The following is a 14,638-nucleotide window of genomic DNA, read 5'->3' as shown; positions in this document are numbered from 1 at the left end:
CAACCAATCGGCAAGCAGAAATTATGTGTTGTAACCTCTAGCAACTAGCCAGCGAGCAGTAAGGATAGGCTGTAACCTCTGGCAAACAATTGCAATCACTGCGTGATCTGCTGCAGTAAACAGATTTTTAGTCTACCTGCTATTTTTTGTATGCCTCAGAATGGAGGGGGGTGGGCCCCAAGAAAATGTTTGCCCAGGGCCCAATCCAAATTAAAGACGGCCCTGGTCCCAAGCATGTCTACTGTTACTATGACCAAACATACTATGTTTGACCAGTCTTTAGCACATGGCTCCAAAAAGCCTGGTCTTTGTCTATACGTTCAATGGCAAACTATAATCTGGTCTTTAATGTTCTTTAAGGACAGCAAAGGCATATTCTTAAATTCAAACTAAACTCCAGAAAATACTAATTACCACCTTCCAGCAATGCAGAAGTTGCATCCCTGGTCATCTTCTCCTCGGTTATTTCAGAGTGCTGAGTTTTTGGCCACTTGATTGAGGAATGGGGAAAACAATGGTATCCTGCGCATGTGCATGAGGGTGAGTCATGCCAGTAGTGTTACCACATGCACAGCTTAGTGTACATTCAATAGAAGACTATGGGCAGGGAGTTAAATATGTGTTATTGAGAAAAGACATACAGTATCTCACAAAAGTGATTACACCCCTCACATTTTTGTAAATATTTAATTATATCTTTTCATGTGACAACACTGAAGAAATTACACTTTTTACAGTGTAAAGTAGTGAGTGTACCACTTGTATAACAGTGTAAATTTGCCATCCCACATCATTAATATCTAAACTACTGGCAACAAAAGCGAGTACAACCCTAAGTGAAAATGTCCAAATTGGGCCCAATTAGCCATTTTCCCTCCCTAGTGTCATGTGTTACAAGGTCTCAGGTATGAATGGGGAGCAGGTGTGTTAAATTTGGTGTTATCGCCTTCACTCTCTCATACTGGTCAATGGAAGTTTAACATGACACCTCATGGCAAAGAACTCTCTGCGGAACTGAAAAAAAGAATTGTTGCTCTACATAAAGATGGCCTAGGCTATAAGAAGATTGCCAAGACCCTGAAACTGAGCTGCAGCATGGTGGCCAAAACCATACAGCGGTTTAACAGGACAGGTTCCACTCAGAAAAGGCCTTGCCATGGTTGACCAAAGAAGTTGAGTGCACATGTTCAGCATCATATCCAGAGGTTGTCTTTGGGAAATAGAGTTATGAGTGCTGCCAGCGTTGCTACAGAGGTTGGGGGGGGGGGGGGGGTCAGCCTGTCAATGCTCAGACCATATGCTGCACACTGCATCAAATTGGTCTGCATGGCTGCCGTCCCAGAGGGAAGCCTATTCTAAAGATGATGCACAAGAAAGCCTGCAAACAGTTTGCTGAAGACAAGCAGACTAAGGACATGGATTACTGGAACCACGTCCTGTGGTCTGATGAGACCAAGATAAACTTATTTGGTTCAGAGGGTGTCAAGCGTGTGTGTCACATACCTAGTAGATGAGACCAATATGCAGAGAAAGGCCTCTCTTACGCCCGGACTCTCTGCCCCCTATAGAGTGAACAGGAGGCGCAGGAGTACAGGGTAGCATGAGTGTCTGGCAGGATCAACAGTTGGGAAGTAGGTCTGGAGTTCCAGATGATGATGTGGCTGGGAGTCAGACTGGAGACAGCAGATTTAGCTGAAGACTGGAACAGGCTCATTTCAGGAAGCCACTCACAGGATACAGCGAGGAGGTTCCAGGGACTGTAACACAGGCAGGTCAGGCAGGCTGGGTCATACACAGACAGACAGTACTGGAACAGATGCAGGAGACAGGAGCAGAGTCACTGGACAAGCCAGGTCAGTAACAGGCAGGCACAGATGAACCAGTGGATAAGGCAGGTGCAAGGTCGTGGACAGATCGGGGTCAGATGCAGGCGGATAGGAGCGGTAGTCACAGCGCAAGCTGGGTATTCACAGGAACAGATCAGGTACTCTCCTTAATTTACATTGTAACAAAGTGTAATTTCTTCAGTGTTGTCACGTGGAAAGATATATATATATATATATATATATATATATATATATATATATATATATATATATATATATATGTGTGTGTCTCTTCTACAATAAAGAGCTGCCTGCTTGTAGTCTTTTGAAAATTAGGTTTAGTTCCACTTTAATACACCTCTAGACCTCTTCATGTCTAACTAGAGGAGCACATGCCAACTCAGGCACAGGGAATCTCACTGAATATATGAGACAAAAGTTTTAGAACAACAGACTTGAACATTGATTTTGATGTATATTGTTTTATCTTAGATCGTTGAGCGTATGTTAACTGGTTCCCGACCGATGCACGGCAATGTATGTCGGCAGAATGGCAGGGACAGGTAAATGGGCGTACGCGTACGTCCCTTTAAATTTGCCACCGTGCCATCGCGTGGATGCTGCTGGAGGCGCGTGCACCGGTCAGGACCTCCGTGTCTGCCATAATGTCGCAGTCACAATAAAAATCGCAGATCACCGCCATTACTAGTAAAAAAACAATATACAAGAGTGTACTAAAAATTACTATAAATGCCTGCCTAATTAGTACACCACACTGCGCTTTAGGAAACCAATATGCAAGCTAAAAGAATAATATGATATACAGATTGTAATTTTTTTTAAAAATACTTTTTTTTAAAAAACTCCTTTAAAAATATACTCTACTGGCGTAAAATCTCCTTTCTTTAGCTGCTGCTTTAAAACACAGAAATATAAACAATATACAAAAAATTGTAACTTTTTAAAGAAGTCCACTTTTTCATATATAGCAGCGCATATACACTCTTAAAAGATTTTTTATATATAAAGTGAGTTCATTGAAATTTTGATCCGTGTCCAGGATAGAAGGTGCTTATTTTATCTGTTCACTGTTGTGATTAAACTGTAGCTTCCACCATAAAATTCACCACTTGTGGGGCACACACGATCCCCCTTTGGGGATGCACTCACCGAACAGCAAGATCAAAAACGCCTTTAAACTGCCAATCAACAATGCTTCTTATGGCCACTAGATGTCTCTCTTGTTGGAATCCAGTTTTCTCATATAAAAAAGCAAAGATGCCCAAACATAGTGTGATATTGTTTAACACTATTTATTTAGACAAAACGAAACCCAACATATATATGCGTACCAAATAAACAAAGTATTTAAGCATTGAAAAAGTACTGTGCCTTATCCCATTGGTTCAGCTATGATCGAGGAGGAACGAACGTTTTCGCTGTCTCGTGCCTTACTACCACTTGCTGAAACGCAGGGATTGAGGCGCACTCGTCACTTCCGGTATAGTTACGCACTGACGCGTTTCGTCATATCCGACTTCATCTGAGGGCGTCAAAAAAACAATTATTAATAAAAATGCCATAAAACTAACCCCTATTTTGTAAACGCTATAACTTTTGCGCAAACCAATCAATAAACGCTTACTGCATTTTTTTTTACCAAAAATATGTAGAAGAATAAGCATCAGACTAAACAGAGAAAATTTTTTTATATATATATATTTTTGGGGGATATTTATTATAGCAAAATGTAAAAAATATTTTTTTTCAAAATAGTCGCTCTTTTTTGGTTTATAGAGCAAAAAATAAAAACCACAGGAGGTGATCAAATACCACCAAAAGAAAGCTCTATTTGTGGGAAAAAAAGGACATCAATTTTATTTGGGAGCCACGTCGGACGTCCGCGCAATTGTCAGTTAAAACGATGTAGTGCTGAATCGCAAAAAGTGCTCTAGTCAGGAAGGGGGTAAAATCTTCCAGCGCTGAAGCTGTTAACATGTAAATACGTGTATTTATGAGGATCAATGATGCACAATTATAATGGAGGATTATTATTTTTTTAATGTTCCAATTAGTTGTATGACAGAATTTTTATCTTTTTATTAATGTGTGCTTCTATGTCCACTTAAAGACATGAATTATAGTGCATTATTTTGTCCTCACTTTAGGTTTTGATAACCATCTGAGAGGTACCTTTGTTCCGTCTGAATGGACCTGGCAATATACACTTGTTTTACCTTGACAGATATATTTGCCACGGACCTTTTGTTTTCATCTGACTATGTTGGGTCATTTTCGGGTCGTGCTTGGGAGACAGCAGGGTTTCCATGGTTATTCATCATGTGTAATACTTCTAATGGCCTTAGGTGTCAGCTCACGTTGTATAAAGCGGGTGTCTCATGTCATTCCGTCACGGCTGATGAAGTCCCGCTTCCTGGGACACAACGCATACAGAACCACATGACTAGCATGATGTCACCCACATCTTACCGTTGATTCTCGTAAGAATGTTTTTATTATTTGCCATATTGCCTTACACTAAGGTACAGTGCCATATTTGTAAGTGCAAATCTTTTTATCTTTATGAAATTATTTTATATCAAACGGAGAGCACTATATTCTACTGCTTTCATTCTATGTATGAATGAACCGGAGTCTATGGTCAGAACACAGGAGATCCCATACTCGTAATATGCACTCTCCTCCAGCGTTCATCACATCCAGTGATGCAGCTATCATGCCCGTGTGAGGGAACTGTCTGTGTGACCTGTCTGATTTATTCAGAGGTCCACACTTTGAGGTGAGTGGCGACTTGAAGTCAGATCCAAAGTTGCCCCTGTGTGAATGGACTCTTAAGAGCTGCCTGCGTGTAGTCTTTTGCAAATTAGGTTTAGTTCCACTTTAATACACCTCTTATGCAGGTTACATCAGTGCAATATCTTTCTGATTGTATATGCTAGCACTTTGACCCCAACTCTTGCAATGAATTTGCTGCACAGTCCTGGATAAATTGGAATTTGTTAAAAATCTACGGCAACTGCCATTATTTCCTTTTTCCTTACAATGGCATGACTGATTTCAAATCATTTGCTGATGTTTTTAAATCTCTTTCCAGACTCATAAGCATTCACAACTTTCTTTTTTTCCTCTTCTTCTGATGTAAAGTAGGGAAATTTGTAGGGACAAATTTAGGTATCTCTGTTCAGACATCTCCAGAAAAATGTGTAATGGAAGTATTCTACTTATCTGTTCAAAAAGTGACATTTGGAAACTACATTGATGTAAAAAATTATTTTGCAAATGTAACCCTATGAACTTCTGTAAATCTCCCTACATTTGCTTTGAACTAGAGTTCAGACAGAAGTTGCCTGCCCTGCAGCTTTTTCTTTTTGAAGGTATATTGACAGAATTCTCCTCCAACACCCATGGTTAAGTAAAGTAAGAAAAAAAACTAAGATAACTTGTAAAATATATGCTTTTGTTGTGGGACATCATTAGAATCTTACTGCTTGAGTATTCTAAAAAAACAGCGTACACATTTAATTGAAAATGTTAATTCTTGGTTCACCAGTCATTTTATGTAATGGTAGAACATCTACTGGTAAACAATTGACCTGGCCACCTTTGCAGTAAATAGTTATTGCCTAAATCAATCTATGAGTTATCTGAGAACTAGCTAACCTCTTTGGCAAATTTGCTCAGAATTACAGCAGCTATTGCAAATACATCATGCATGGTACATTATCTAATATTGCATAATTAGACAATAACATTGTGTTTGTGATCGGTTAGCAGTATCTTTAAACACATGTATTATGTTCCAAAACTATTGGTCACCATAGCTTTGTATTTTCCCTCTACATTCACCATGATCCTTCTACTTTATACAACAATCCTATTTTTTTTTTTATTTCTTTATCAATTATAAAGGAAAAAGGATAAAAAAAAAGAAAAAAAGAAAAGTACTACATTTGCCCTGGAAGCAATTCTGTAACTTTAATGTGCAGTGTAAATCCTTAGGGAAAAGTTCAAAACAATTCAGTAATTGAAAACTGGGGACTTGTGTGGCAGCAATCATGAACACTGCTGCCTACTTACATTGGTCAGGTGACACTAGGACTGGTGTAGCGACAATTAGGAACACCATTGCTTGCTTATACTGATGTGGTGACACTGAAATTGGTGTGGCAGTGATCAGGGACAATATGATTGGTGTAGCGATGATCAGGGACACTGTAACGGGTGTGGAGCTGATTAGGTGATATGACTGTTGTGGGGTTGATTAGGGACAATATGACTAGTGTTGCAGTAATCGGGAACACTGTAACTGATGTGGCGGTAATTAGGGGAAAAATTACTTGTGTGGCGGTGATCAGGAACACTGGGACCATTTTGGCAGTAATCAGGGACACTGTAGCTGGTGTGGTGGTGATCAGGGACCATATCACTGGTATGGCGGTGATCAGGGACACTGTTAGTGGTTAGTGGTGTGGTGGTAGAAAGGAACACTGTGAATGGGTGGCGATGATTGGGGAACACTGACTGGTGTAGAGGTGATTATGGAAACTAACTGACAGCACTAGTCTGGTGCCCTTGTACTGCTGTGGCAGTGATCAGAGACAATGGCTGGTGGCACTTCCTTACAGTGATATCAGAGCAGCCAGTCATTGTACATGATCACCACCACAATGGTACAATGTCACCACAGTGACAATGCACTTGCTCTGGTGAAAAAAAAAAAAAAAAAAAAAATATATATATATATATATATATATATATATATATATATATATATATATATATGTATATATATATATATATTTTTTTTTTTATTACAGTCTGTCACCAGAGCAGTGCAGTGCTACCAGAGTGACACTGCACTACTCTAAGAAAGTAGTAGGTATTTTTTTTTTCACTTTGATTGCTTTTACTTTTGGGGGCTGTATAAGGAATCATTTCTGACAGTTCTCAGCTATATTCCTGTAGCCATTGAGAACTACTATGATAGTTATGATTGGTTACAGCTATCACATGGTACAAGGAGGCAGTGCTTTGGTCCTGTATCATGTGATCATTGTGACCAATTACATTAGAAAGCTGTGACCTGAGAAAAGTGTGTGGGCCACTCAGGCTCGATAGGGAGGGGACATGTGGACAGTGCATCTGCAGCTGCTGCTAGAGTGCCGACAGGGGGTGGCTCCTGCAAAGGTTCAAGGAAGGAAGGGTGACCCCTGGAAGTCGCACATCTACGATGTCCTGGTGCAATGAATAGAGTGGCAACCTCAGCTTGGACTCCGACCAGGCCATGGCCCCAATGTGTTTCACTCTGCCCCTGCAGCTTAGTCATGGGGGTACATAGATCATAGTAGTACTCAATGGCAGAATGAATTGAAGTAATGTTTACGATTGGACAAGTGATCATTGTGATTGGTTACAGCAATCACATTGTACCAGGGTAGAGCACCGCCGTTCAGTACATGGATTGTTGATCCAATGTGTCTGGAGGAAATAGCAGTCACAGGATCGCACCAATAGGTGCCCCTGGAGGCATGCATGAGGCTCAAATCTGGGAGGATGTATGGCTACAGCCTCCCAGATCAATGCTTGTCCCGCTCGCCTGTTTATATGCAGTTGTGGTTAATGAAGGGAATGTATTTTTAAAGTAAAAAACTTTTTGCCTTTTTACCTTTAACACTTTAAACTGTATACATTAAAGCGGTAATAAACCCGCAAATTATTATTATTTTTTTTTAAACCTGCAAAGCAAAAGGCATAATGAGCTAGTATGCACCGCATACTAGCTCATTATGAAATACTTACCTTAGAACGAGGCCCCGACATTTGGCACGATCCACGCCAAGGGAGCTGACATGCTCCCTCTGCGTTTCTTCCGGGTATCGCGGCTCCGGCGCTGTGAGTGGCCGGAGCCGCGATATAGTCACTCCCGCGCATGCTCGCGGGAGATTTCATTCCGGCCGGTCGGCCACTGCCGGTGTTCTGCCTAATAGAGTCGGGCCATCAAATAGTGTCCGCTCCGTACTGCGCATGCGCAGTACGGAGCAGACGAAGCTTCGGAAAATCTCCGAAGCTGAACGGCGCCTGCGCCGTGAGTGGAGGTGGTAGCCACACCATCCAAGCAGACATAGGGTTGTGAATTTTAGAGGGCCCCTCGCGGGCGAGCTTCGCTCGCCACGCTTCGGGCTCGGCCTCGCTGCGCTCGGCTCCTTTTTTATTCTAACTCTATGTCCACTTGGATAGTGGGGATAGAACCTGGACTCACGGCGCAGGCGCCGTTCATCCTCGGCAATTTTCAGAATCTGTGTTCCTGTGTACTGCGCATGCGCAGTACGCAGCGGACACTATCCGATGGAGGACAAGACACCGGATTTTCAGGCCAAGAACCCCCTTGTGCGCATGCGCCGCTGCAGTCAGCGGCGCATACCGAGGGAAATATCTCCTAAACCGTACAGGTTTAGGAGATATTTTTTTTACCTACAGGTAAGCCTTATTATAGGCTTTCCTGTAGGTAAAAGTTAAAAAATTGAGCATACAACCACTTTAAAGATAACCATTGTAAGCACAGCAGTGTTATATGGTTGGTCCATACCCCTGTAGCCAAGGCTGGGCGGTGTGGTATGGGTGAAAATGTGGAAAAATATAAATAAAGGCATTAAAAAAGGAATTCATATTTTGAAGATTATTGTTACAGGTATCAACCATATATAGTTAGGCATTAAACATTTTGTTTGAGCAGTTTGAATAATAAGGATTACCTGTAGGCATAGTAATTATCTCCTCAAGGTGCACTCACAATTTTTGATCAATGGGAAAAAAAAAAAACTTAACTACTAGAAGCCAGTATAAAGTGCATGGTTGAGCATCAGGGCTCTAATAAAACAGAATACTAATGTTTTTTTAGACAAACTTTAGGACAACTTTACTGACTCTGTAGAATTTCCCTTCACCTTTTGTCACAGTGACACCTGCCACCAAGCCAGAATAGGAGAGGAAATCCCCACAAAAGTCTGTGCATTTATCAAAAAAAGAAGACGTGCAAGCTAGAGGATGTCATATAATCCACTGTTTATGATGTGTGTATAACTGGCACATGACTGGTGTCAGACGGTGAACAAGGGAGTGTTTTAAAATAGAATATATTCAGAAGGTGGATCACATTGCAATATAGTATGCATTGCTAATGTTTGAAAAAGTAATGTATATTAATCTTTTACATTTTCCTGCTTCGCATAATGTGACTGAGTTTTACAGGTTGACATATATAATGACTATTGGGAAATCACTGTTCCTTGGGTATGGCTCCTCTCAAATAAGGGTAGAAGGTTTCAATAAACATTTAGGTAATATACTGAATAATGGGGACTTCCATGTATGGGTATAATTTAATGGACAAGACATGCCCGTTAGGTAGAAAGGAAAAAAATCTGTCAAAAAATCTTGACCATGTTGGAAGTAGGAAGAAACTTGGTGAACAAAATGGTGGTTTTGCACGTACTATATTTGAAGCTTGCCAACACAGTACCTCTACAAATTCTAATATCTATTGGTGTATAAAATACAATGTGGAAATAGAAAGAAAACTGGATTAAAGACCTCATCCAGTTCTGATCCTTACTTGATCCTCTTCTAGAGTGCCCTCTTAGATGATTCTCCTGCACTGTGCCCTCTTAGACTATCCTCCTTCAGAGTTCCCCTTCCAGAGTACTCCTTAGATGATCCTGCTCCAGAGAACCCCCTTAGAAGATTCTCCTCCAGAGTGCCCCCCTTGGAAGATCCTTCTCCAGAGTGTCCTCTTCGAAGATCCTTCTACAGAGGACCTTCACCAGTGGTGGGGCGCAAGTGGCTTATTGAATGCTTTTCAAAAAATCCCTGTTGTAGGCTCTGAACTGCGCATGTGCAGTCAGCTAATTTGTGAACTGCTGAGCTCAGCCGCAACTTGTGCGGTGGAGCATATGAATATACGATACACCCGATGAGTGACATGATGCCCCTGTGAAGGTGTGTGACCACCCCGCTACTCGATCCAAGACAGAGCCTGGTAGTTCTATAATTGGTTGGCTCCAGAACTGCTCATGCACAGTTCAGAGTGGCCTACAAGGAGATTTTTTGGCAGCCACTTTTGTCCTGTCTACAGACATTTACTGACAGAAGAAAAGTGCCTGTTTTTTACAAGTCGTCCCTAAATTTACAGATGGTTGGCAACACTGAACAGACAAAACACTAGTTCACTAAACATAGAAGGAATAATGGCTGGGCATACCTGAAAGCTTGGTACAGGCACAGTTTTCCTTAACATAACTTGGTGCTAATGCTGGCTGACCACGGTCCCTCTTCCTGTTGCTCCATTCTCATAAACATGAACACAGGGTATGCTTAGATAATCTGAAGATGAATGTTTATGTAAAAAAATGTGTGCAGGAACTCACTTTAAGGCTGGGTTCACACCGCAGCCTGAGGCGGCTCACAGCAGGGGTCTGGTGGGTCTCTGTTGACCATTTCAGGTCCAATTTCAGCCCGAATTTTGGGCTGATTTCGGACCTGAAATGGACCAGAAGACACACAGGACATTTGTGTAATTCGCACCAGAGCCGCTCCTGAGATGTGTGAACTGGCTCCATACATGCAAATTGGATGAGGGAAAAAAAACAACATGCAGTTAGTGTGAACCCAATGTAAAGGTCTATGGGGATATCACTAATATGCAAGTGTTCTGCATTAGAGGCTGTTTCACTAGTTTACCATCTACAAAACTGGTAAAATGGGTTTTACTAAATTACAAAAAATAAAATAAAGCTACAAAATATTGTCATCGTCACATTAATTATTTTGCCCTCTTTATTTTTAATGGAATAAGGGAAAAATCCCTGTTTTGTCTTTAAGGTCCAAAGATGCGATACATACAAAAGCACAGTACAAAACTGCTCCTGCACTGGAGCGAAGGAATACCTGGCCGGAATACCATTTAAACAGGTTGGTATTTCACTAGCTTGAAGACCATCAGCTGATAGTGTTTGTGGAGCTTTAAAATTGGGCCACTTTTTCAAAATGGTAGCTTGTTGATGACAAGCACCAAGCTCTTCTACAACAGAAAGTGGTGCAGTAACTGAAGGGTTTTAGATGTGGGGTGGAGGGAGGCCACGTTGCTACTTTACCCCCAATAAACTGTTTCAGCAAGTTGTTTTTTTAAGATCCATAATGCTGCATACATGTGACCTTTTTTTGTTTCAATATTTTTATTAACTTTTACAAAAGCAAATTACATGTAGAGAAATGCAATACATAAACATTGTTAATAATGTAGCAAGTTATAGTGGTACAACAGTCTGAAGAGTACATTCCCGGAGTTACAACCCAGTGGAAATGCAGTTGCAAGGTTATCACAATAAGATCTAGATCTTAAGGGGGTGTTCCCCCACTCCAGGTACCCCGAATGGGAGCACGCTGTACCCAAGAGCGTGGAAACCTCCCCCCAACTTGAGTAACGATGACTGTCACTACTGTAAGATCTCTGGTACTTGCTAAACACATTTATGAGGAAAAAAACGGTATAGAATTAGATAACATGAAGCAACGGAATAAAAACCAAAGGGGTATTATGAAACTGGGTGATCAGTAACAAGTAACAATCCCTCAGCTAGGATGTAGGTTTCATAGATAGGGAAGGAAAAAAAAAAACAGGGGGGGGGGGGGGGGGACAGGTGAGAACATACTAGATGTGTGGCCTTCTTTGGTTAGGCTGAATGTTCAGAGAAATATGGGTTTGGTTGTTGTGAACCATTCTAACCAGGCCTCCCAGCGGTGTGTCACCTTAGGTAGAGAACCTTCCGCTGAGCCATACATGCGTTCATATAGTCCATGTAGGTGTGTTACTCTTATAACTTCTGTTATGTATATGTGTGATGGTGGATCTGGAGATTTCCAGCTACGTGCAATGGTCAGTCTGGCTGCCAGACATATATGTGTGACTATGCATTGGAGATTATGTGGGTAGTTTTCAATGCCAATGTTGAGGAGTGCTAGTTCCGGGGCTGGTGGAGATGCAATGTGTGTGACTTCTGTGATGAGGTGAAAAATAGCTGACCAGAATGGGGTTAGTTTAGGGCAGGTCCAGAGGGTGTGATACAGGGTACCTGGAAGATCGCAAAGTCTCCAACAGGAGGTATCTGTGTTGGGGCTATATCTGCGGATCTGTGTTGGGGTGAGGTACCAGCGAAGGTTCAGTTTGTACATAAGTTCCCAAAGATTAGCTGATTTGGTTGCCATATGAGTGGATTTTAGTGCATGGTGCCATTGTTGCGGACAGTAAGAGGTGCCTATATCGTGTTCCCATTTTAGCATAGGGGGTAGTTTCTCGAAGGTGGTTTTACCTTGTAACAAGGCGTAGAAGAGGGAGATACCTTTGGCTGAAGTCGTATCGCCTGACAAGTATTGCCAAGCTGCCGGCTGAATTTTGCGGTGGAGAGATGGAGTGTGAATTAGGCAATGAGATATTTGAGCATATTTAAAGTAGTCTGTAATAGGTAACGAAAATTTGCTCTGTAAGGAGGTGAAGGGAAGTATATATTCATTAGTATACAAGCCTGCGATGTGAGTAATGCCCTTTGCTTTCCAAGAGGAGAGCTGTATATCCCGAATCAGAAGAGTAAGCGCTTCTATGGGGAGGGGAATTTCGTCGGTAAGAGCTGTGGTATGCGAGTGTGCGAATAGGTAAGCAAAGGCCGCCAATGTCACTTTTATGGTTGGAGACAGCTGTTGATTTTTGTTCGCAATTTTGGGTGTAGACAGTAGCCAATTCTTGAGATTTTTGCCTAGGACCTGGGAGGCTTCTATGTGACTCCAGTGATTGTGCTTATCAGGAGTGAACCACGTTCTAAGTTGGGCTAGGGTGGCCGCATTATAGTAATCTCTAATATTAATATAACCCATGCCACCTACTCTTCTATGCTTCGTGAGGATATGTTGTGCTATTCTGCTTTTTTTACCTTGCCATACGAAGTTCCTAAGCATGGATTGGACCCGTGTAAAAAAGGATGCCGGTATAGGTATGGGTAGAGCTCTAAAGAGGTAGAGCAGTTGGGGAAGTTTAAGCATTTTGAAAGCTGCAAGTCTGCCCAAACTGGAGAGCGTAAGTTTGGAAATATGTTCCAGATCTTTAGGGAGCGTGTCTAGAAAGGGGATGAAATTCGATTTGTATAGAGCTGTGGTGGTATTAGTGAGGGTAGTACCTAGGTAGGTTAGGGAATCTGCGGACCATGCATATTGATATTGGTTGCGTAGGTGTTGTTGTGGCATTGCTAAAGGTAGTATATAAGACTTGTTCACATTAATTCTATAATAGGATACACGACTAAATTCATCTAGTAACAATTGTACCGAAGCCAGGGAAGAGGAAGGGTCGGACAAGGAGAATATTACATCATCAGCAAAGAGACTGATTTTGTGCTCTTTTTCTCCAATCTTGATGCTTGAAATGAGCACTTGGGATCTAACCTTAGCAGCAAGAGTTTCGATTAGCAGGTCAAAGATTAAAGGAGAGAGGGGCAGCCCTGCCGTGTACCATTTGTTATATTAAACTCAGTAGATAGCATGGACGAGCAATAAACTTGCGCTGAGGGAGATGAGTATAAGGCTAAGATTGCTAATAGGATATGACCTTGGAAACCAAATTTTTCTAGGGTATGTTTTAGATACTGCCAGTGAACCCTATCAAATGCCTTCTCTGCATCCAAAGAGAGAAGCAGATGATGAATGATGTTAATCATTCTGCGAGTCGCATCAGAAGTTTGGCGTCCTTTAATAAAGCCTGACTGGTCAGGATGAATTAGTGTCGGCATCAAGTCGGTCAGTCTATTTACGAGTACTTTGGCATATAGTTTTACACCATGATTGAGTAGTGAGATGGGACGGAAATTTTGCGGTAGGGTAGGCTCCTTCCCTGGCTTCGGTTTTCGTAATAATTAAGGCCTTCAACATTTCCTGGGGGAAAGAGGCAGAGGAGGCAGCAGAATTGAACACCGGGGTAATATGTTTGATGAGTATGTGACTAAATTGTTTGTAATATTCGCCCACAAAACCATCAGGTCCTGGTGCTTTGTTATTGGGTAGTGATTGTATGGCGCAGTTAATTTCTTCCTCTGTGAAAGGTGCATTAAGTTCGTCTAGTTGAAGGGGGTTCAAGCTAGGTAGGCTGATCGATTCCAAGAATGTCTTTATTTGCATGGGCGTGGGTTGGGATTGAGCTGGGTCCTCTTTCAGATTATATAGATTACTATAGTAAGCACTAAATGCATTGGCAATGTCTTGCGGGTTAGTTAATTTAATGTTAGAATTTGGATGATATATGTAGGGGATTGGGGATTTGGTAACATGGCCTTTGATTTGGTGGCAGAGTAATTTACGTGGTTTATTGTCCTCGGCATAGAACCTCATTCTCAGCCGTTTCTGATATTTATCATGGGTTTCTAATAACAAAGCTCTGAGGTCTAGTCTAAGTGCTATCAATTTTGATTTACGTGTTGGAGTAGGGTGTTGTTTGTTAAGTGTGTCAGTGGATTGAATATCTGCTAAGAGCTTGTCCATTCACTGCCTCCTTTGCCTCCTATCTCTGGCCCCCAGTTGAATAAAGAGCCCACGCATAAAGGCTTTATGCGCAGCCCATAAAACATGCGGGTCTTCAACTGAGTCCTTATTTTGCTCAAAGAAAGACTTTAGATTGTCCTGTAAGGTCTGGGCATATGGCAAGGATTGTAGTATCCTGGTGTTTAGATGCCAGAGGTAAGCCGGGGCGTGATGAT

General features: G+C 41.7%; 1 protein-coding gene across 2 annotated transcripts in view; it reads left to right on the top strand.

Annotated features, from left to right (window-relative positions):
* GRAMD2B (GRAM domain containing 2B) overlaps window positions 1-14,638 on the top strand; it is a 207,060-nt gene that overhangs the window by 99,975 nt on the left and 92,447 nt on the right. The window contains exon 2 of one of the 2 annotated variants that reach the window (XM_077462168.1): window positions 10,725-10,814. The exons of the other annotated variant lie outside the window; for it this stretch is intronic. Within the exon in view, the coding sequence (XP_077318294.1) occupies window positions 10,725-10,814 (90 nt within the window). The remainder of the gene's footprint in view (window positions 1-10,724; window positions 10,815-14,638) is intronic. 2 annotated transcript variants of the gene reach the window in all.

Source organism: Lithobates pipiens, unplaced genomic scaffold (genome assembly GCF_037356315.1).
Source record: "Lithobates pipiens isolate NorthernLeopardFrog02 unplaced genomic scaffold, aLitPip1_a1.2 Scaffold_3, whole genome shotgun sequence".
Taxonomy (NCBI): Eukaryota; Metazoa; Chordata; class Amphibia; order Anura; family Ranidae; genus Lithobates; species Lithobates pipiens.
Note: the sequence above shows the minus strand (reverse complement) of the source record. Positions and strands in the feature narration are given on the sequence as shown.